General features: G+C 49.1%; 1 protein-coding gene across 2 annotated transcripts in view; it reads right to left on the bottom strand.

Annotated features, from left to right (window-relative positions):
• Nucleotides 1-22,469, bottom strand: part of CCDC88C (coiled-coil and HOOK domain protein 88C) — a 101,774-nt gene that overhangs the window by 31,078 nt on the left and 48,227 nt on the right. For both annotated transcript variants that reach the window (XM_088455544.1, XM_088455543.1), the window contains exons 6-18: nucleotides 19,732-19,815; nucleotides 19,240-19,380; nucleotides 15,406-15,590; nucleotides 14,008-14,089; nucleotides 12,605-12,763; nucleotides 11,238-11,384; nucleotides 10,228-10,372; nucleotides 6,636-6,817; nucleotides 4,204-4,341; nucleotides 3,052-4,122; nucleotides 2,685-2,812; nucleotides 1,691-1,832; nucleotides 939-1,088 (exon numbers count right to left, since the gene is read on the bottom strand). In XM_088455544.1, the coding sequence (XP_088311670.1) occupies nucleotides 939-1,088; nucleotides 1,691-1,832; nucleotides 2,685-2,812; nucleotides 3,052-4,122; nucleotides 4,204-4,341; nucleotides 6,636-6,817; nucleotides 10,228-10,372; nucleotides 11,238-11,384; nucleotides 12,605-12,763; nucleotides 14,008-14,089; nucleotides 15,406-15,590; nucleotides 19,240-19,380; nucleotides 19,732-19,815 (2,754 nt within the window). The remainder of the gene's footprint in view (nucleotides 1-938; nucleotides 1,089-1,690; nucleotides 1,833-2,684; nucleotides 2,813-3,051; nucleotides 4,123-4,203; nucleotides 4,342-6,635; nucleotides 6,818-10,227; nucleotides 10,373-11,237; nucleotides 11,385-12,604; nucleotides 12,764-14,007; nucleotides 14,090-15,405; nucleotides 15,591-19,239; nucleotides 19,381-19,731; nucleotides 19,816-22,469) is intronic.

Raw genomic sequence — 22,469 nt, 5'->3', positions numbered from 1 at the left:
ATATAGTTGAGCACTTTTTAAATCCTTTATAAAACGTTAAAAATATATCGTGATTAAACCTTGCAGGTATACGTGTAACATCATGTAATAAGGGAGGCAAAAAATGTGCACAATTAGCATAAAAACAATAAAGTAGCCTTCACTTCATTGGGACATAACGTCCATGGTGCTGTTATAGCCGTATAATAGCTCTGATGGATGCAATTAATGCATATTCATTCTGTATTATTTATGGTATCTTGCTTATTATATAAACACGGAGAACCTATGTGCTAGACCCATCTGTACCGATCCCCCTCCCCGGCCCAGCTATTTCCCCCTGCAGCCGTTCTCACGGGTTTAGAATAACTAACTAGCAAAGTGTAGCTAATATGTAAAACCCTTGAAGCATTTCCAGCGCAGGAGACGATCACTACAACGCAGATTACAGGAAAAACACAAATATCCTCACACTCCGTATTCGTGAACCAAAAGTCTATATTACAGTTATTTGGGGAGGACGGAGGCAGAGATCAACCGGTTATCTCTAGGACGGTGCCCGGGTTCCCTAACGCTCTGCTTTGGGCGCCAATTAAGAGGTTTTAGGCCTGATTGCCTCCAAATTGCAGCGTGAAAAGAAGGAGCCATCAGCTGTTGTTCACGGACATTCTATCCGGACACTGGGGCCAAACCCCAGAGAGCCGGGTTCTAGCAGATGTAGCCACACTTGTATATACACACGATTAGTGTAATCTGTGATGATGGTGGAGATGTCCAGGACTGGCCAGGAGCATCAGACAGTCAGGGGCCCGGTGGAGTCAGTCAGGGGCCCGGTGGCGTCAGTCAGGGGCCCGGTGGCGTCAGTCAGGGGCCCGGTGGCGTCAGTCAGGGGCCCGGTGGCGTGGACTTCAGCAGACACAAGAGAGAATTGCTGATAACATTAGGGAAAGAGAACTTACTTCCCTCTCCAGATGGATGGCTCGGTCTTTCACCTTCAGCAGCTCCCGAGTGGTCTCCTGCCCATTTGCCGGGGTCTCTGTACTGTGGATATGAATCGTGCGCCTCCCCTGGGAATTCTGAGGGGGCTGCTCAGCAACGTCTTGTCTCACCTGAAATGATATTTATATAGTAGCAGCATCAGAACTCTGCTTTCACTATTCAGACCTGATTAAATACGGCTTATATTTTCCCATCCGCAGACTCTAATTGTTGATTATCCAGCTATTACCAGTCACCTCATGGTTCAAGGCCTTAAATCCTGCAATGACATGGAATACCATGACCATGTACTGTACACCGTATTCCAATCAGAATTCCAACCATGTTTAGCTGATGCACTGGGGGCTTCCGCAGGAAGTACTTCCGCAGGAAGTATTGGAGAGGGGGGGGGGGGGGTTCAGTGTGGACGAGCACGAGGGTTACAGGTTGTCACATTCAGCAGATTAATTAATGTTAATACTAAATTAACAAATATATAAAACTTACCTTAAGTACACATCTGTTAATTTACTAAGAACCGCACACAATAACTGACCACAATGGTGGCACAAGTGCGCGGACGAGTTGGGAAGTATATACACACACACACGTCTGTCCAGCTGTCTATAGGTGTGATGCACATATTAATCTAAATGTATACGATGACCGACCGCAATGCCAATACAATACAAGTGTACGTTCCCTTAGACCCATCCCTCCGTGTGCTTCATACCGAGTTGAGCTCATTCTGCAGCTGATGGTTATGGCTCCGCACTTCAGTCACCTGACTCTCAAGCGCCAGAATTTTACTTTCTTTAACGGCCAATGTGGTCTTTAGCGTTGATTCAATCTTACTCTCCAGAACCTTGTACTTCCTGCAAAATACAATACATGGTCACACCCGCACGGATCAATAACAGCCACTGCACACATGTAGCGTTATAGTAAGATATTCTCGTTACAGCAGCCCTGGACCCAGAGGTAACAACCCAATATAGATCTTACAGACACAAGCACGGCCCCTTACTTCTCAGCATTGCTGTTTTCATCTTACAGACACAAGCACAGCCCCTTACTTCTCAGCATTGCTGTTTTTGATCTTACAGACACAAGCGCGGCCCCTTACTTCTCAGCATTGCTGTTTTTGATCTTACAGACACGAGCACGGCCCCTTACTTCTCAGCATTGCTGTTTTTGATCTTACAGACACAAGCGCGGCCCCCTTATTTCTCAGCATTGCTGTTTTTGATCTTACAGACACAAGCGTGGCCCTTTGCTTCCCAGCATTGCTGTTTTTGATCTTACAGACACAAGCGCGGCCCCTTGCTTCTCAGCATTGCTGTTTTTGATCTTACAGACACAAGCGCGGCCCCTTGCTTCTCAGCATTGCTGTTTTTGATCTTACAGACACAAGCGCGGCCCCTTGCTTCTCAGCATTGCTGTTTTTGATCTTACAGACACAAGCGCGGCCCCTTACTTCTCAGCATTGCTGTTTTTGATCTTACAGACACAAGCGCGGCCCCTTACTTCTCAGCATTGCTGTTTTTGATCTTACAGACACAAGCGCGGCCCCTTACTTCTCAGCATTGCTGTTTTTGATCTTACAGACACAAGCGCGGCCCCTTACTTCTCAGCATTGCTGTTTTTGATCTTACAGACACAAGCACGGCCCCTTACTTCTCAGCATTGCTGTTTTTGATCTTACAGACACAAGCACGGCCCCTTACTTCTCAGCATTGCTGTTTTCATCTTGCAGCATCAACTCTTTATTCAGGCCGATCTTTTCCAGCTCTAGACTCAGCTTGTCCAACTCACTCGACATCTGTTGTGTCTTTAGCTTCTCCAGGACCAGATCCTACATTAAAATTTCTGTGTTAGCAGCGGACACAAGAGAAACAGACCAGGAGGGGCTCATGAACCCTGTGGATCTCTCAGATGTTGAAGAACTGCAGGGAAATGCCAGAACATATGGCACAACAACTGGAGAGGACACAGTGTGCCGGGTCTGAGAGTCCATAAGTCCCTCATGTACAGACTATTGGAATAATTATTAGTCCTATATTATGGAGCTACACAGCAATCTGCATTCTATACCTCTCTTAGTGTCGCTAGTGTCCTCTTATCAACAGTCAGCTGCTGCACAAGCTCTTTGCTCTCTTTCTCCAGCTCCCGTGTTCTAGACGATGACTCCCTTAGCTTGGAAACCTCCTTCTCTAGTGTCCTGTTCTCTTTCTCCAAGTCGGCCACTTTCACAGTGTTGTCGTCCAAGATGGCATCTTTCAGCTCCACCTGTTGCCAGAGTCTCTTAGATTCTTTCTCTAACATTTTCTTGTCCTTCTCCAGCTGCGTTATCTCCAGCTCCATTGCCTTCTTTTCTTGCTCCAGCCTCTCTAGTCTTTTGTTGGAGATCTTCAGCTCCTCCAAGTTCTTTTGCATTTCCTTATTTTCCCTCTCTGTTTCCCTAAGCTCTGCTTCCAGCTCATTGAGTTTGTTATTCCCAGTCTCAATCATCTGTTGAAGCCTCCAGTTTTCCTCACTCAAGCCTTGGTAGCTGACCTCCAGGCGCTCGGACTTCTTCCCCAGGGCCTTCAGCACTTCAACGTTCTTCTGCAGTTCCTCCTTCTCTTTCAACAGCTCATTGTTTTCTCTCTCGATCTGTGTGATTTTAGTGCATGAAAACCTCATGGCTTCTACTGCTCTCCTGAGCTCCAGGTTCTCTTCGTCAAGCTGCTGGTTCTCGCCCTCCAGCACCTGCAGCCGGATGGAGACATTTTGCAGTGTGTCAAGAGACTTCTTTAGTACTCTGTTTTCGCCTTCTAACTTGACGTGTTCTTTCTCAAGAGCCTCTACTTTCTCTTCTATTATCCTCGCAGAGGACACTTTCTTGGTCAACAAATCGTTTTGCTTCTCCAAACGCTGGACCTCCTTCTCCATCTCCTTCACGCATTCCACCTTGTCTTTCACCTGATCAAAGGCCTTCTGGAGCTGCCGCTTTTCGTGTTCCATCTCATTCAGCTTGCTGCTGGTGTCCGTTATGGTCTCATGAAGCATTTTATTTTCCATTTCAACGTGCTTCACTCTGGAGTCTGTGCTGTCTTGCGCCCTCTGCTGAAGAGCTGCCATTGCCTGAGAGAGGTGATTATTTTCCTGTTCCAGCTCTTTCATCTGTAATACAGTTTGCACAAGTCATAAAAGTCTTGTACGATTACATTACATGGAGAAACGACATCATTTAGCCAAACTCACCCGTTTGTTCTTTTCGGATTTAACGTTCTCCAGAAGCCGAGAGAGATGTTCCTTCTCCTTCAGCAGATCTTCTCCGAGACTCTCCAAGTCAGAGCTGCTCTGCTTCTCCTTCTCAATCTGCAGCTGCAGGTTTTCAATCTGGAAAGAAAATTTTATAACATGTTCTTCGATTCCCCCATTTGTGGCACACAGGACAACGCTGTTCCTATGAGTAATCAGTACAGCTAAGAGGAGCACCACAATTATATGGCCAAGGCGGCTTTCATTCTCGGCAATAAAGCGGTCAGGAACCCCGTCTAGGTAGTAGCATTCTATTCTTTACATAAAACCTATAGCAATTCCCCAACATGCCAGTCACCCCAAACCAGCCCAGACATTTGTGGGGAGGCAGTCACCATGCGGACTATCAAAATGTTGACACCAGAATGTCATCTGCAGAATGCGGACATGTGAAATTCCAAAATTAGGGATACGCTGCAGTGGTAGGGTCAGGCTGTGGGGTCAGGCTGCAGGGGCAGAGTTTGGGTTTAGGCTGCGTGGGGGAGGCTTAGTGCGAGGCTGTCCGGGCATGGTTTTGGCTAGGCTGCGGGGGGCAGGGTTAGTGTGAGGCTGCGGCGGAAGGTTTGGGCTACGGAGGGAAGGGTTTGGGCTATGCTGCAGGGTGAATGGATAGGCTGTGGGGGGCAGAGTTAGGGTTAGGCTATGGAGGGCAGAGTTAGGGTTAGACTGTGGGGGGGCAGAGTCAGGGTTAGGCTGTGTGGGGGCAGAGTTAGGGTTAGGCTGTGGGGGGGGCAGAGTTAGGGTTAGGCTGTGGGGGGGGCAGAGTTAGGGTTAGGCTGTGGGGGGGGCAGAGTTAGGGTTAGGCTGTGGGGGGGGCAGAGTTAGGGTTAGGCTGTGGGGGGGGCAGAGTTAGGGTTAGGCTGTGGGGGGGGCAGAGTTAGGGTTAGGCTGTGGGGGGGGCAGAGTTAGGGTTAGGCTGTGGGGGGGGCAGAGTTAGGGTTAGGCTGTGGGGGGGGGCAGAGTTAGGGTTAGGCTGTGGGGGGGGGCAGCAGAGTTAGGCTGTGGGGGGGGGCAGCAGAGTTAGGGTTAGGTTGTGGGGGGGGCAGCAGAGTTATGGTTAGGCTGTGGGGGGGGCAGAGTTAGGGTTAGGCTGTGGGGGGGCAGAGTTAGGGTTAGGCTGTGGGGGGGCAGAGTTAGGGTTAGGCTGTGGGGGGGGCAGAGTTAGGGTTAGGCTGTGGGGGGGGCAGAGTTAGGGTTAGGCTGTGGGGGGGGCAGAGTTAGGGTTAGGCTGTGGGGGGGGCAGAGTTAGGGTTAGGCTGTGGGGGGGGCAGAGTTAGGGTTAGGCTGTGGGGGGGGCAGAGTTAGGGTTAGGCTGTGGGGGGGGCAGAGTTAGGGTTAGGCTGTGGGGGGGGCAGAGTTAGGGTTAGGCTGTGGGGGGGGCAGAGTTAGGGTTAGGCTGTGGGGGGGGCAGAGTTAGGGTTAGGCTGTGGGGGGGGCAGAGTTAGGGTTAGGCTGTGGGGGGGGCAGAGTTAGGGTTAGGCTGTGGGGGGGGCAGAGTTAGGGTTAGGCTGTGGGGGGGGCAGAGTTAGGGTTAGGCTGTGGGGGGGGCAGAGTTAGGGTTAGGCTGTGGGGGGGGCAGAGTTAGGGTTAGGCTGTGGGGGGGGCAGAGTTAGGGTTAGGCTGTGGGGGGGGCAGAGTTAGGGTTAGGCTGTGGGGGGGCAGAGTTAGGGTTAGGCTGTGGGGGGGCAGAGTTAGGGTTAGGCTGTGGGGGGGGGGGCAGAGTTAGGGTTAGGCTGTGGGGGGAGGGGGCAGAGTTAGGGTTAGGCTGTGGGGGGGGCAGAGTTAGGGTTAGGCTGTGGAGGGGGCAGAGTTAGGGTTAGGCTGTGGGGGGCAGCTGAGTTAGGCTGTGGGGGGGGGCAGCAGAGTTAGGCTGTGGGGGGGGGCAGCAGAGTTAGGCTGTGGGGGGGGGCAGCAGAGCTAGGCTGTGGGGGGGGGCAGCAGAGTTAGGGTTAGGTTGTGGGGGGGGCAGCAGAGTTAGGGTTAGGCTGTGGGGGGGGGCAGCAGAGTTAGGGTTAGGCTGTGGGGGGGGGCAGCAGAGTTAGGGTTAGGCTGTGGGGGGGGGGCAGCAGAGTTAGGGTTAGGCTGTGGGGGGGGCAGCAGAGTTAGGGTTAGGCTGTGGGGGGGGGCAGAGTTAGGGTTAGGCTGTGGGGGGGGCAGAGTTAGGGTTAGTGATCGCCGCACCATTGGCACCCGCTGTTTTCTGTTTGTCATTCTCGGCATGTCCCTCGTTAATCAGTCTCAACATGATGCATGTGAACATGGGGACCATGCGGACAAAACATACTGAACCCCATTTGTGTAGATATAACAGCAGTGTGACTGTAGCTCCCCTGGGGTGCAGTCCTCTGTGTGGGTGAATGTCTGGCACTTACCTTCCTGGTGAGCTGCTGATTCTCCTTCTCCAGCTCCTGGCCTTTGGCGTTGCTCTCCTCCAGGCTGAGCGAGGCCTCTCGCAGCTCCTCAATAACCTGCTGGAGACTCTGATTGTCCTTCTCCAGCTTCAGGATGCGGCTGGACGTGGACTCGTTCAGCTCAAACACAAACGATTTCCTGGCTGTTAATGAGGGGAAGAAAGGGTCAGCCGCTGCCTGGCCATGGAGCACACTGCGGGGGAATATTACATAGGCTTCAGGGACCTAAAAATGTCCTAAATATAACAAATTGCGGCCACTTTTTACATGTTGGCAAGAGATATAATGCTACATCTATACTATTACAGGGTATAAAACAACTATTCTAAAGCAAAAGTTACATTCCTGCTATTTTATAGAGTATCCTCCATTAATGATTTCATTATAAACCATCACTCTCCTAATGTCCGAGTCGCCGTATGTCTAATCCTCTGTGCCTGCCGATTGCAGTAACCATATGAACCAGTATCGTCCCTCAGGAACCACAGCCGGACACTGGGAAGTGAGGAGACACGAGATGGACTTGTCCGGGCGAATAATGACACGGGCGAAGGCTTTATCCTCAATTGTGCAGCAAACTCTGCATTGTGACTAATATGGCGCAAACCAGGAGGTAAGTACAGGTGCGGTACCACCATATAACCAGGGACGATCGTAGGCTGATACCTGGACAGTTCTAAACACAACGGCTGGAAACACAAATGTTGTAGTTGTAGGAGAAGAAAGGGAAAAATTTTGTTATGTAACATGACAGAACTAGATTATTTTACCCCCCTGACTATAAGTTATGAAAGGTGAACGAGGCTCCAATCACAGCAGCAATCTAAGGAACAATGTTCTGTTTTCCTTTATACATATAGAACTCACTGTCTCTCTTTCTCCAGGCTGCTATCAACGGTTTCTAACCCAGCAAACTGCAGCAACGTGGACCCAATGCCGTCTGGATCGATTCCCACAGCTCCCTGATATTTGTAGGTGCAGGATCTTGGGTACGAATGGATCTCTCCACCACGTCCCATAAATGCTCGACTGGGTTCATGACAATGGAATGTGGTGGCCACATGATTCATCGGAGCTCTCAAGAATGCTCCTCCAACCAATTCTGGACAACTTGGGACCGATGACACGGTTCATTATCCTGCTGGAATATTCCATCGTTGTGGGAGCACAAGAAGTCCATCAAGGGCTGCAAATGGTCATTAAGCACTGCAACATAGCAGTTACCGGGCAATGAGGTGTTCAGGCTGACCCAACCCATGCCACGTGAACTCACCCCACCCCATTATGGAACCACCACCAGCCTGCACGGTGCCTTGTTGACAACTGGGGTCCATGGGGTCAGCAGTACACCAGACCCCTACCTTTAGCCCGAAACAACTGGTACCCAGACTCATTGGACCACGCCACATGTTGCCTGTCCCCAGGGTCCAATTAGCGACGTCACAAGCCCAGGTGAGGTGCTGTGCCCAGTGTTGTAGTGTCATCAGGGGGACTCTGTTTAATCTTCTACTCCCATATCCCAAGGAAGCTAGAGAACGCAGCACTGACCTGCTGGATATGGGTCTGTACCTCCTGCAGTGAATGTGGATGTGATCTAAGCCAGTGTCACTTGTCTGTTACCACGGACAATTCTGGCCAGACGCTGCTGGTCACGATCATTAAGCACCCGTGGTCGGCCTTTGCGCTGTCCCCGGGTGGGTAGTAATGGCATCTATGAGCTATTCCCGGGATACACGTGACACTATAGATTAAGGAATGCTGAATATCCGCACAACTTCAGAAATAGAATGTCCCATCCGTCACCAGGCACCCACTATTGTTCCAACTCTGATAACTCAAGTCACCTTGCCATGAGCAGCCTAGCCGATGTCCAACCAGACTCAACAGCTGTCATATTACAACTGATGCAGGTCTGGGCATTTACAAGATGTCACAGTATGGTGGCACCACCTACCATTGCCTTTACATACTGCTATCCCATGACTTTTGGCACTTCAGTCTATGTATCTTTCTATGTTTTTAAACTTCTTGGAGATTGACCTCTAAAACTGCAACCGTCTAGCAGGAAAACATCTTGATTAAATTAGAAGTATGAACAGGTCCGATAGGATTATTGTGAAGTACTTAAACACAGTAGTCAGACTATACACAGCAGAACCACTAGGAGGAGCTGCTGGGCTGGGTTTGGTCACCACAATAGACAATTCCTAGCTACATAGCACCCTGCAGCGCCTGGCAACACCATACACATATACTCCTCACTACTTCTCATTCTCTTCCCAAACGCCAGCCAGCTTCCAGATTGCACAATTGTTTGGGTCATTTTCTTACTTTTGTAATTACATAAAAGAAACTTGTCCAGAAAATGAAGAGATAAAGATGTACTAAACAGTGATAACAGCCCCCATCCCACCCCCCATCCTCGGTATGACCTGAGTAAGGAGAAGCAAAGCAGGTGGGATTTCTCTCTCAGCCATTCTGTAGCCGGAACCAATATAGGGCCGTATTCAATTAGAAGCTTAAAGTCAGTTGCCGGACTTTACGCCGTCATCGCTGGTTTTGGGTGCGAAAAAGTATCGTGCTCCTCCCCACGTATCCCCATATTCAATTCCAAATCGGCGAAAAGGGGACCCGGCGAAACTGAAATTGGTGAAAAGTTCTGTCAGTTTTGGGGAAATCAGCCTGACACCCCCCAAAAGATGCTCCGACATGGGGGGATCACTATGGGTACCCCCGAATAGTCCTGCTAAAGGAATTTGGGGTTTTAAATGGTCTCAATAGGCACTATTTAGCGTCTTTCAGCAAGTGGTGAAGAATAGCATTTTGCAACTTTTTGGGGGTAAAATAAGTAGTTCCTGTAAATTTGGGGTACATGAAAAAGGGGCGCAAGCATATTTTAAAGTTACTAAGGTCAAGCATTAAAAGTTGCCAAAAACGCACCTTCAGCGAACACCTGCAATCAGAAATACACCTCCCCCATACTGCAGACCCCCCAAAGGCTATTCCGATAGTTTTTTAATTTGGACCCCCACTTTGATTTTTTTTCGCCCAGTTTTTCAAAGTGCTTTTTTGGGGTGTCCTTTGTGGGGGAGGGGGGGGGTTCGTCTTTTGACGCAGTTAGCATGTCCAAAGGGTGCTTCCCGCAACATTGCACCCCAAAACCGCAATTCTGCACTTTTTTCCGCCATGTATTCACAGGCAAAACGTTTTCGCCTATTACATTGCATTGCGTTATTGTGCTGGCGAAAAGACGCTACAAATGAATATGGTGGTAAATTCGAAACCGGCGAAAATGAAGTCATCGGCAAAAAAGTATCGCCGAAACAAACTTTTCGCTTCTAATTGAATACGGACCATAAACGCAATGTATGTATTATTCCATTAAGAACCAGCGACATCGATGTCGGCGGATACGATGAATTCTCATGACTTGTGGATCAGGCCCGTATGTCACCATGAAAGCGATTTAGCATCAGGACACTCGTCTTCCACTGGATATAAATCCAGTAACAATTTCTGACTGATGGACTCAGGTAGTGTATTAGGGACTAACCATCGGACAGGTCAGTGCTCCGGGACACCTGCTCCAGCTCCCAGCCCAGCTGCGCAGACTCGTTCATACTCTGCTTATGAGCTATCTCCAACATCATGTTCTCCTCCAGCAGCTCCTCCAGCCGGTTCTTGTCCGAGTAGCGGTCCTGCCAATATAAGAGGGGCTCATCAGCAATTGCACAGGGAGATATTGTTCTCGGTAAGGAGATGGTTCCACACAGCCTACGCCAGGGGTAGGCAACCTGTGGCACTCCAGCTGATGTGGAACTACATGTATCAGCATGCCCTAACTGAGAAAGTGTGGCATGGCATGCTGGGATATGTAGTTCCGCAGCATCTCAGTTGCCACAGGTTGCCTACGCCATCTACAACGTTGATCACAAAAAGCCCATGCACACTGCCTGTAACATCCGCAACCATAAACGATGTAACTGTCACCCGGACAACCACTTTCATGGCTCTTACTCTCTTCTTTCCGGTTACCGTAAGTATAGCTATATGCCACCCATTATATAAGATGGCTGCACTCTCTGAGTGCCAGTTTACGCTATGTTGAAGACTTTTTTGTATGAGATTGCCAATTACAAAGACTATTTTGTGCTGTAAAACCGTGTAACTAAGGTGCAAATATGTCCACTATGTGCTGCAGAATACACGTGAGAACGCTATGACTTTATGCTGAATTTATCCACCATATTCTCTTGCACTTGTCGAGACTAACAGCTTTGTACTGTATGCTTGCTCGTCTGAAATGCACAAGGTGAATGCAGTGATGTCACAGCAGCTCAAATGACTGCACTCTCAGACTTCATCTGGACAGAGACATAAATATGTGGCAGCAGCTTCAGCTGCCTGGAGTGGGGAGATTATATTCTGTACCGCAGGGCAAAGTCTGGGTAACACTGTACAGTGTATTCTACCTTACATAAGGTGCCCCAATAAATAGCGCTGGTAGAGATCGGTGGTAACTAATAGCGCTGAGCGACTGCTGCTGCGACCAGGTTTCCTCACCAGCTCCAAGTCGTGTATCTTTGATTTCAGCTGCAGGTTTTCCTTCTCCAGTTCGTGCAGTTTATCGGTCCGGGCCCTGGCTGAGGAAAGCTGCTCCTCCAGCATGGATTTGGTCTCAATGAGAATGAGATTGTCTTCTCTTAGCTCCTGTAACAGACAGCAAAGGCTCCTGTCACTCGCTGGTTAGTCGCTCTCAGTATTATTTTACACCTCTGACAGCTATTTACTTCAATACAGTTCTTCTTCCCCTAGCGAAGCATCTTCCCTCAGGAACATCTCTAACCAGGGGCCCCTCCCTTTGTCTTATAATGGCGGCTGCTGAGCCAGGCCGCCATCTTATGGTCCCACGGGCGCTGGAGCCGCTGATTAAAGACTCAAACAGTTTTGGGAGGAGCCTACAGCGCGTCCTTTGGTCACACTGGCATTTGTGACATAAGGGAGAGAGTTCCTGTGCTAAGACCTCCACAAAACTTCTGCCCCTCCCCAAGGGTGATGGAGGCTTTCATGGGGGAGAACTCCAGTTTAACCATTTATTTGGTAAAGGTTTTGCCTTTAAAATGATTGCCGCTTTAAAAATACGGGATGTCTGCTCCAGTTACTAGTTAGGAGGTACTGATAGTGTCACTGAATATGCTGGCACTATATAAATTGACATAAAAAAATACTTACTAATAAACAGAACTTTTTGTATGTGTAAGTACTGGGAATGGCAACCGAAAACGGGGAATATAACTTCACAAGTGGGTGCATTTCGCACATGAACCAATAGGATACTGGCTTACATCAGGCTAACATGACACAATGAAACAGCACCTGATTGGGCAGCTGTTCTTGCGGTGTGTACCACAATACTAAGCGTGCACGTCTGCTGGGAGCAGCTTGCACCGTGTAGGAGGCAGGAACCTGAGGACACAATGCGACATAATAGAAGTGGGATCGGCCGCTCGGTTCCCCTGCAGAGAAACGTGAGAGCAGATCTGGGCATGTAATGTTAATGAGCTCACGTTTCTCCAGGGGGAAATCTGATCTTGTGAGGCAAAGAACGTCCCAGCACAATCCATTCCCAGGTACAGGAGAGTCGCCAAATGCAGAATCAGCTCCACCATCAGCTATTCCCCCCCCACCCAGGAAACACCCACATTTCATCTAATGGTGGAGGAGATGGGTTTTAATCTAAAATCACGTGAGAACTTCTGATTCTATGTTTATACGCCGTTATCCCTCAGGTAAGGGTGCGGCATGGAAGATTAAAGTCACATAGAAAGTAAACGAGAGTAGAATGTGAGACGGCAGAAAAGAACCACTTGGCCCATATCAGCCAGCGACAGAACGTATCGGCCTCTCGGATTACAGGGCCTCCAACGTACATCCATCCGGGCTTTGTAGAAGTCCACATCGTGCAGCTTCTCCTTACACCGGGCGAGTTCGTTCTCCAGTCGGTCCACTTTGCTGGCTCTTTCCTTCAGCGAGTCCAGCTCGTCCCTGTAGGTGCGCGCAGTGCGAGCCTCGGCGGCCAGCTGGATGTTCTGGGAGAGGCAGGAGATGGCAGAGGGTTAGGAAGAGCTAGAACCATATCACCAGGATAGAGAGGGGCAAATGGCTGCGCATCCACCCTGTATACCCTACGGACTGTTACTAATACACAAAACAAGACCCAACCCCAGGGACACAGCTCTCAGACATCAAATTATTCATAGGAACAAACCACAGATTTATTGTCTAATATCAGGTCTCCATTTGTTCTGACAGAGAAGGAACTTCAAATAGCGCAAAAAAAACAAACCACACATTAAGGCCCATATTCAATTAGGTGCGATAAGCGCTGTTCGGCGAAAAGTTATCGCTAGTGATGTCATTTCGCCAGGCGAAAACTGTTCCCAATATTCAATTCCAAAGACTTTTCACCGGTGCGAAAAGTCTGCGTATTAAAGCCAGCGGAAAAGATTCGCCTATGAAAGCAGGTGAAAAAAAGTGCAGAATTGGGGTTTTGGGGTGCAAAGTTGTGGGAACCCTCCAGCAGCCTCGGAATAGTCCCCCAAAAGGTAATCTGCGTAAAAATAAAAAAAGAAGACTACAGAACACCCCAAAAAAGTCCTTTAGTTTTGGGGGCGAAAAAGATAAAAGTTGGGGGACGAACTTAAAAACTAGCAAAATAGACTTGAGGGGTCCCCCAAGTATGCCCCAGCTGCTTTTTTATTGCAGGTGGTTGCGGCAGGTGGATTTTTCACTATTATTAAAACTTCACTTTAGCAACTTTAAAATATGCTAGTCCCCATTTTCATGTACCCCAAATTTGCTGGGACTACTTATTTTCACCAAAAAACACCGCTAAATGCTATTCTTCACCACTTATGCAAAGACGCAAGATAGCAGCTATTGAGAGCATTTAAGTACCCCAAATACCTTCAGCAGGGCTATTCAGGGGTATCCATAGTGATCCCCCATGTCAGTGCATCTTTTGGGGGGTGTCAGGCTGATTTCCCCAAATCTGACAGTACTTTTCGCTTGTTTGCGTTTCGCCAGGTCCCGTTTTCGCAGAATTCAAATTCAATGCGGGGATAAGCGGTGACTAGCGCGATACCTTTCCGCCGACAAAACCAGCGATGACGGCGAAAACCTTGGGGACTTTTCGCACCTAATTGAATGTGGGCCTTAATTATCTGTATCCATAAAATAGCCGGAATCCCTGACTTCCTAATTACTGTATGTGATATTACAGTGGATAACAATATATAACAGTTATTCCTAACATATCTACTAATGGCCTCACCTCCTGCTTCATTCTCTGAAGGTCCAAGCCCAGCCGCTCCAATTCATGCTTCGTGTCCATCAACGTCTCAGATTTCTCTTCCCTGAGAACAGGAAATTCCGCATGACCTCCACACCCAGCACTTTTTACCGCTCAGCGCGTGTACTACATGTACTAGAATGCCCCCCTGCTGTAGGATGTACTATAATGTCAGTCAGCGATGGGATGCGGCCCGTTTCCTCACCACACAATCTGAGCGCTGTAACCCCAGCGAAAAACCTAATGTGTTCTTCTGGTCCCTGCCCTGGACTTGGTCTGGTGCAGTCACAATGTCATACACAGAGGGGATGGTAATCTCAGTAAATGGGGACAGATAAACACTATGGGATGGAATCACTCTAATGGAGCACACACACCGTCAGATTTTTCTTCAGATCTGAACGATAACGATTTTAAAAATCGTTCATATCTGAAGGAAAATCTGACATGTCTGAATGATGCGCGTTCCTGATGGTCAGGTAACGATATCTGACATCTGATGTGTTTGCAGTGAGTTTTGGACGATTTCAGTCATTTTTAGGCCGGCCATACACGGGGCGATTTGAAAATGTACAACACCTTGGTACATTTTCAAATTCAGCCCGATGTATCGCATGCTGCTGTGAATGGTAAACGGTGCATCTTACAAGATGCTTCGGTTACCTATTTAACAGCTATTTAACAGCCTGACCGATCGCAGATCTGCACAACTGATCGTTGCGATCGATCGAAATCGTGCACATCGTCTAAAAAATCTTACCATATATGGGCCGCCTAATGCAGTCAAATATCGTTCGTAGTTCAAATCGTTGGTCAAATCGTTCAATCATTCATCTGACACATATGACATATCTGACCGTGCGTATGCTCCATAGAGCTAGAAGCCTGTGGTTTTTATATATTTTTTTATTATATAAAACCATTATAATTTTTCCCTACGGTTACCTTCAGCATCAGAACAGCAAACTGATAATTGCTATGTTCTGGGCAAATGTACAGAGGGGGAGATGTATCAAAGCTTCTAACAATGACAAGTGGAGCAGCTGCCCTTAGCAACCAATCTGCTTATCTAGAACATGAGAGCTACAGTAAGAGCTGATCGGTTGCTATGGCCAACTACTACAAAAGTCTGCTACAGAAAGATTTATGCATCTCCCCCAGAGTGCGTTACACTACATCTACCAGCATGCACTGCATAAGGGAGAACAACAGACCCCTGAGGGCATCTGTGCACCACTGACACTGTCACAAGGGAAGGGACACGGACAACCTTCACACCCATGGGCTGGTCGTGGTCACTGAGAGCAGTTCAGTTGGGGGGGGAAGTAAATGCAGTAGTATAGGGTAACCCTATAGCCGGAGCCATTTTTCTGTACTTACAGATCTTGCCGTATTCTGCGCAGTTTTGCTTTACTGTCGGCAAGTTCCACTGCAAGATGTTGCTTGTCCTCAGTGGCATGGTGGTTGGCCATAATGGACGATGGGTCTGGACTGGAAGACTTGACTGGACTGAGCGGGTTTAGAGACTGGAGATAGTCCCTTTCCTGGGTGAGTTCCACTATGACCTGCAATACAGACCAGAATAAATGCCAGTGGTGAGGGTATACTACAGCAGGTCAGGGGGGGTACAGGAGGGGAAACGTCAGGGATGTGAGGTAACATATAGGTCACAGTGATCAGTGGCTGCTCTACGCTGTACGGCATTACCTCCATCCTCAGTATTGTATCCCTAACACAGCAATAAGCAGATAGCCCACCCTCTCAGGACGGTTCATTCCAGACTGTCCCTCCAATACTCTATCATAGGGCCTGACTCAGAGTAGGGAATAGAGTATGATAGAGTAAGTAACTGTACCTGGAAAAACATGTGCAATGCAAGGGGGGCAAATACATACATTGGTTTGCATGTAGGTTAAATAGTGGCTGCTTTTGCATGTAGCCCACATATACTGTAGAGATTTACTCATACACTGCAATTCAGATGTCAGTTTGGACAAACCCCTCCCAAATCTAATTTCTGTGCACATGTTACATCTGCCTCCCCTGCGGTGTAACATGGTGTTACCCAGGGGCACAGTTACTGGCTCTTTACTCTGTTCCCAAAGCTGCAATCAGACCTATAGTGCGACATCACATTACTAACCTAGTGACGGGTCTGTACATTACAGAGATTACTGGGACTGCCGCCCCCCCCCCCCCCCCACACCCACCCTGCAGAGCCCTTACTTGTACCCACCAGGACCACCACTATTACCTGGGTATGAGAGGCAAACCATGACTTTTGCTAGGCACAATCAAGTAGAAATGTCCAATTTGTCTGAATAGGAGCCACCACCATTTAATAAAGTTCTGCACACCCCTATCTGTAAGGGATGTAGTCAGCACACCGGCGTGCGGGATGAGGACGGGCGAAATGGCAGCGCCGAAATCCCCGACACCGGCACCAGAATCCTGACCGCCGGCATCCCAAAAGGTAAGTATCGGGCGTTAGGGGGGACAGTTAGGCTAGGGGGGTGGGGTTAGGTTTAGGCACTAGGGGGAGGGTTAGGCGTTAGGGGGAGGGTTAACTTTAGGTGCTAGAGGGTTAGAGTTAGGTACCAGGGGGAGGGTTATGTTTAGGTGCTAGGGAGCGAGGGTTAGGCGTTAGGGGGAGGGTTAGGTTTAGGTGCTATCAAGGGAGGGTTAGGGTTAGGCACTAGGGGGAGGGTTAGGTACTAGGGGGAGGGTTAGGCACTAGGGGGAGGGTTAGGCACTAGGGGGAGGGTTAGGCACTAGAGGGTTAGAGTTAGGCACTAGAGGGTTAGAGTTAGGCACTAGAGGGTTAGAGTTAGGCACTAGAGGGTTAGAGTTAGGCACTAGAGGGTTAGAGTTAGGCACTAGAGGGTTAGAGTTAGGCACTAGAGGGTTAGAGTTAGGCACTAGAGGGTTAGAGTTAGGCACTAGAGGGTTAGAGTTAGGCACTAGAGGGTTAGAGTTAGGCACTAGAGGGTTAGAGTTAGGCACTAGAGGGTTAGAGTTAGGCACTAGGGGGAGGGTTAGGGTTAGGCACTAGGGGGGTGGTTAGGCACTAGGGGGGTGGTTAGGCACTAGGGGGGTGGTTAGGCACTAGGGGGGTGGTTAGGCACTAGGGGGGTGGTTAGGTTTAGGCACTAGGGGGGGGGTTAGGCACCGGGGAGAGGGGTTAGGCTTAGGCACTAGGGAGGAGGGTAGGGTTAGGCACCGGGGAGGGAGGGTTAGTGTTACCTTATTTCCTTATAGGTGTCAGTATTCTGTCGGGATGTCGCTGTCGGTATAGGGACCAACGCCATCCCGACAGCCGGGATCTCATTCCCAACCCATCTGTTAGCGCTCCAGCCTCCTGCCACATACGGTCCTACAGCGCTAACATCGCCTGTCATATGTTCCCGTTGGAGCCAATTGTCAAATAAAGTTGAAGTGTAAAACTTCCTTGAAAGAATCTGTACAGAGAACCCATATGACCCCCTCAGCTGACCCCAGCCCGACCCCCCTTTCCACCTCTCTTCACCCTTGAAACCCTTTTCGAAGCTGAAAAACTTTTGCTATCCCCTTCAGTGTTCTCCCCAGAATGTTTTATGCGGGTGCCCCACCCGGCACTTTGGGAGCCTGCAAGTGGGGACAGTATCTGGGAGCTGTATAAGAAGGACCAGATCCTACAGACTCTGCAGCTTATTCATAATCAGATGATGAGCCTCTAATAAGGAGAGGAGAATTTATATATAAAATGTTATTTCAAGTTTAAACCATAAGGTCAGGGTTTAAAACATTTTGTTATGGCAAGGGGTCCCCACCCGGCTACTTCTTGATGCCACCGGGATGGAAAAAAATTCTGGGGAGAACAGTGCCCTTGGTTTTGTTTTCTGCACACACATAGATCTGCAGTATATTATTGTTAGCGCCAACAGCAAAAGTTTTTCTGTTTTGTATACATTTATGGCATTAATATTGCCACGCTGCTGGTACCATGTATAATGTGGGTAAAACCGAGCGCGGGGCAGGGAGCAGAGGCGCACCAGATCGGAGCGCAGGGGGCAGAGGCGCACCAGATCGGAGCGCAGGGGGCAGAGGCGCACCAGATCGGAGCGCAGGGGGCAGAGGCGCACCAGATCGGAGCGCAGGGGGCAGAGGCGCACCAGATCGGAGCGCAGGGGGCAGAGGCGCACCAGATCGGAGCGCAGGGGGCAGAGGCGCACCAGATCGGAGCGCAGGGGGCAGAGAGGCACCAGATCGGAGCGCAGGGGGCAGAGAGGCACCAGATCGGAGCGCAGGGGGCAGAGAGGCACCAGATCGGAGCGCAGGGGGCAGAGAGGCACCAGATCGGAGCGCAGGGGGCAGAGAGGCACCAGATCGGAGCGCAGGGGGCAGAGAGGCACCAGATCGGAGCGCAGGGGGCAGAGAGGCACCAGATCGGAGCGCAGGGGGCAGAGAGGCACCAGATCGGAGCGCAGGGGGCAGAGAGGCACCAGATCGGAGCGCAGGGAGCAGAGAGGCACCAGATCGGAGCGCAGGGGGCAGAGAAATACCGCTCAGAATGTAATGTACTTTAAAAGGAACATCTGTAGATTATAAAGTGTTAGAAGTCACCCAGTAGTTCTGCTGCAGTTATAGGGGACAATATACAGCTTGGGGGCCACACTGGGCAGCCCTCTACCCTTCAAAGCACCGTACATTACTATTATTCCTAGAAACCAGTTACAGTGGCACATTTAATGAAAAAAATGAGACCCCCTATCTGTAACACCCAACTGGGGGCCACAAGTGAAGGGTCAGGGGCCAGCTGTTCCCATCACTGTTCTACAGCCAGACCTCTTGCCTCATAATGCATGGGTTATGATGACATCACAGTTTATTGGTTACACCACATGACATCACAGCTCATTAACAGTACAGTTCAACAAAAGGATCTAACACACAGAATTGTTACGTTTGTGCAAGAAACTGTGCGTATATATTTACTTTTAGAAGTAATGGAAAATACGCCCAAATATTGTAATTAGGCATCACCCAGAGCCCCGTCCCCAGGCACAGAATGCCACAATCAGCAGCTACGTCTAGTCATAATATCCTGTTATTTCCAGGGTGTAAATGTCAGGCAGCCACTGATGAGATGAGAATCCTTTGCAACCTACTCTTGTTGTCTAGTTGCCAGATGGTCCTGAGCATACCACCAGTATAGGAGGTCTGTTTATGTTTTACCTCTTTGCATTCATCCCTCTCATCGAGAAGCCTCCTTAGATGGAGCGCCATGTTCCGGGAGAGAGAGTCCAGCTCCTCCGGCGCCATATCTGGTAAATCCAACCATTGCAGGTCAAAGACGTTCTCCTGGTTATGGGTCACCTGGTAACAAACAGGTCACTTATCACATTACCCGTCACAGTGCTGGGAGCGTAGCAACAAGATATAGACCACAATTTACTGCACCTTATAAAATGCTCTGCAACAAGATAGAGGCGATCAAAAGGGTATACGTTCAGCGTGTCGACATGGGCAGAATATCGACATGTGAACAATGGGCCTGACGTATAAGCAAACTGGATGGGTCATCTGTATTTTGGCCAGTCCCTGTGATATTTAGTGGTATGCGTCTGTATAAAGGGCAGAATTAGGAGACCCCAGGAGAACACATTAGCCCTATTATGACCTGCTGCGGGCACTGAATAATTGAGGAGTTGTGTAGTAGCCGGTTACCTCCTGGATGTGAGATACAATTCCCGCTTGAGTCTCGATCTCCAGCTGTTTGATCCGCTCTATGTACTCCTCTTTCCTGTCACACTGGATACAGAACAAATAACAGAATTAGAAGAAGGGAACACGCAGAGAGTCACTGTGCCCCCGATATCGCACTGCACCCGCAGTACAATTATTACGCAGAACAGGAATACAGATAAACAAAAGCATTTTCCTTCAAATATCAATAACTAATATGAATATAGGTTGTTACAGAGGCCGCACAGGTGTATTACAGGAGGGGAGGCCGCACAGGTGTATTACAGGAGGGGAGGCCGCACAGGTGTATTACAGGAGGGGAGGCCGCACAGGTGTATTACAGGAGGGGAGGCCGCACAGGTGTATTACAGGAGGGGAGGCCGCACAGGTGTATTACAGGAAGGGAGGCCGCACAGGTGTATTACAGGAGGGGTGGCCGCACAGGTGCATTACACAGCTCTGAGCTATGATTACACCAGGTGTGTAAGGGGGGGGGGGAGGTATGATTACACCAGGTGTGTAAGGGGGGGGAGGTATGATTACACCAGGTGTGTAAGGGGGGGGAGGTATGATTACACCAGGTGTGTAAGGGGGGGGAGGTATAATTACACAGGTGTGTAAGGGGGGGAGGTATGATTACACCAGGTGTGTAAGGGGGGGAGGTATGATTACACCAGGTGTGTAAGGGGGGGGAGGTATGATTACACCAGGTGGGTAAGGGGGGGGAGGTATGATTACACCAGGTGGGTAAGGGGGGGAGGTATAATTACACCAGGTGTGTAAGGGGGGGGAGGTATGATTACACAGGTGGGTAAGGGGGGGAGGTATAATTACACAGGTGTGTAAGGGGGGGAGGTATGATTACACCAGGTGTGTAAGGGGGGGAGGTATGATTACACCAGGTGTGTAAGGGGGGGAGGTATGATTACACCAGGTGTGTAAGGGGGGGAGGTATGATTACACCAGGTGTGTAAGGGGGGGAGGTATGATTACACCAGGTGTGTAAGGGGGGGAGGTATGATTACACCAGGTGTGTAAGGGGGGAGGTATGATTACACCAGGTGTGTAAGGGGGGAGGTATGATTACACCAGGTGTGTAAGGGGGGGAGGTATGATTACACCAGGTGTGTAAGGGGGGGAAGTTATGATTACACAGGTGTGTAAGGGGGGGTATGATTACACAGGTGTGTAAGGTGGGAAGTTATGATTACACAGGTGTGTAAGGTGGGAAGTTATGATTACACAGGTGTGTAAGGTGGGAAGTTATGATTACACAGGTGTGTAAGGGGGGGAGGTATGATTACACAGGTGTGTAAGGGGGGGTATGATTACACAGGTGTGTAAGGTGGGAAGTTATGATTACACAGGTGTGTAAGGGGGGGAGGTATGATTACACAGGTGTGTAAGGGGGGGAGGTATGATTACACAGGTGTGTAAGGGGGGGAGGTATGATTACACAGGTGTGTAAGGGGGGGAGGTATGATTACACAGGTGTGTAAGGGGGGGAAGTTATGATTACACAGGTGTGTAAGGGGGGGAAGTTATGATTACACAGGTGTGTAAGGGGGGGTATGATTACACAGGTGTGTAAGGTGGGAAGTTATGATTACACAGGTGTGTAAGGTGGGAAGTTATGATTACACAGGTGTGTAAGGGGGGGAGGTATGATTACACAGGTGTGTAAGGGGGGGAGGTATGATTACACAGGTGTGTAAGGGGGGGAGGTATGATTACACAGGTGTGTAAGGGGGGGAGGTATGATTACACAGGTGTGTAAGGGGGGGAGGTATGATTACACAGGTGTGTAAGGGGGGGAGATATGATTACACAGGTGTGTAAGGGGGGGTATGATTACACAGGTGTGTATGGAAGGAGGTATGATTACACAGGTGTGTACAGGAGAAGGTATGATTACACAAGTGTATGCAGAAGGTATGATCGCACAGGTGTATGAGGGAGGTATGATTACATAGGTATGTTTGGGAGGTATGAATACACAGGTGTATAGTGAGGTATGAGTACACAAGAGTATACAGGAGGTATGATTACACAGGTGTGTACAGGAGAAGGTATGAGACCACAAGTGTATACAGGAGGTATGATTGCACAGGTGTGTACGGAAGGAGGTATGATTACACAGGTATGTTTGGGAGGTATGAGTAGACAGGTGTATAGTGAGGTATGAGTACACAAGAGTATACAGGAGGTATGATTACACAGGTGGGTATAGGAGAAGGTATGATTACACAGGTATGTTTGGGAGGTATGAGTACACAGGAGTATATGGAGGTATGAGTACACAGGTGTGTAAGGGGGGGTATGATTACACAGGTGTGTATGGAAGGAGGTATGATTACACAGGTGTGTACAGGAGAAGGTATGATTACACAAGTGTATGCAGAAGGTATGATCGCACAGGTGTATGAGGGAGGTATGATTACATAGGTATGTTTGGGAGGTATGAGTACACAGGTGTATAGTGAGGTATGAGTACACAGGTGTATAGTGAGGTATGAGTACACAAGAGTATACAGGAGGTATGATTACACAGGTGTGTACAGGAGAAGGTATGAGACCACAAATGTATACAGGCGGTATTATTGCACAGGTGTGTACGGAAGGAGGTATGATTACACAGGTATGTTTGGGAGGTATGAGTAGACAGGTGTATAGTGAGGTATGAGTACACAAGAGTATACAGGAGGTATGATTACACAGGT

Source organism: Taudactylus pleione, unplaced genomic scaffold, assembly GCF_031769625.1.
Source record: "Taudactylus pleione unplaced genomic scaffold, aTauple2 ptg000660l, whole genome shotgun sequence".
Classification (NCBI taxonomy): Eukaryota; Metazoa; Chordata; class Amphibia; order Anura; family Myobatrachidae; genus Taudactylus; species Taudactylus pleione.
Note: the sequence above shows the minus strand (reverse complement) of the source record. Positions and strands in the feature narration are given on the sequence as shown.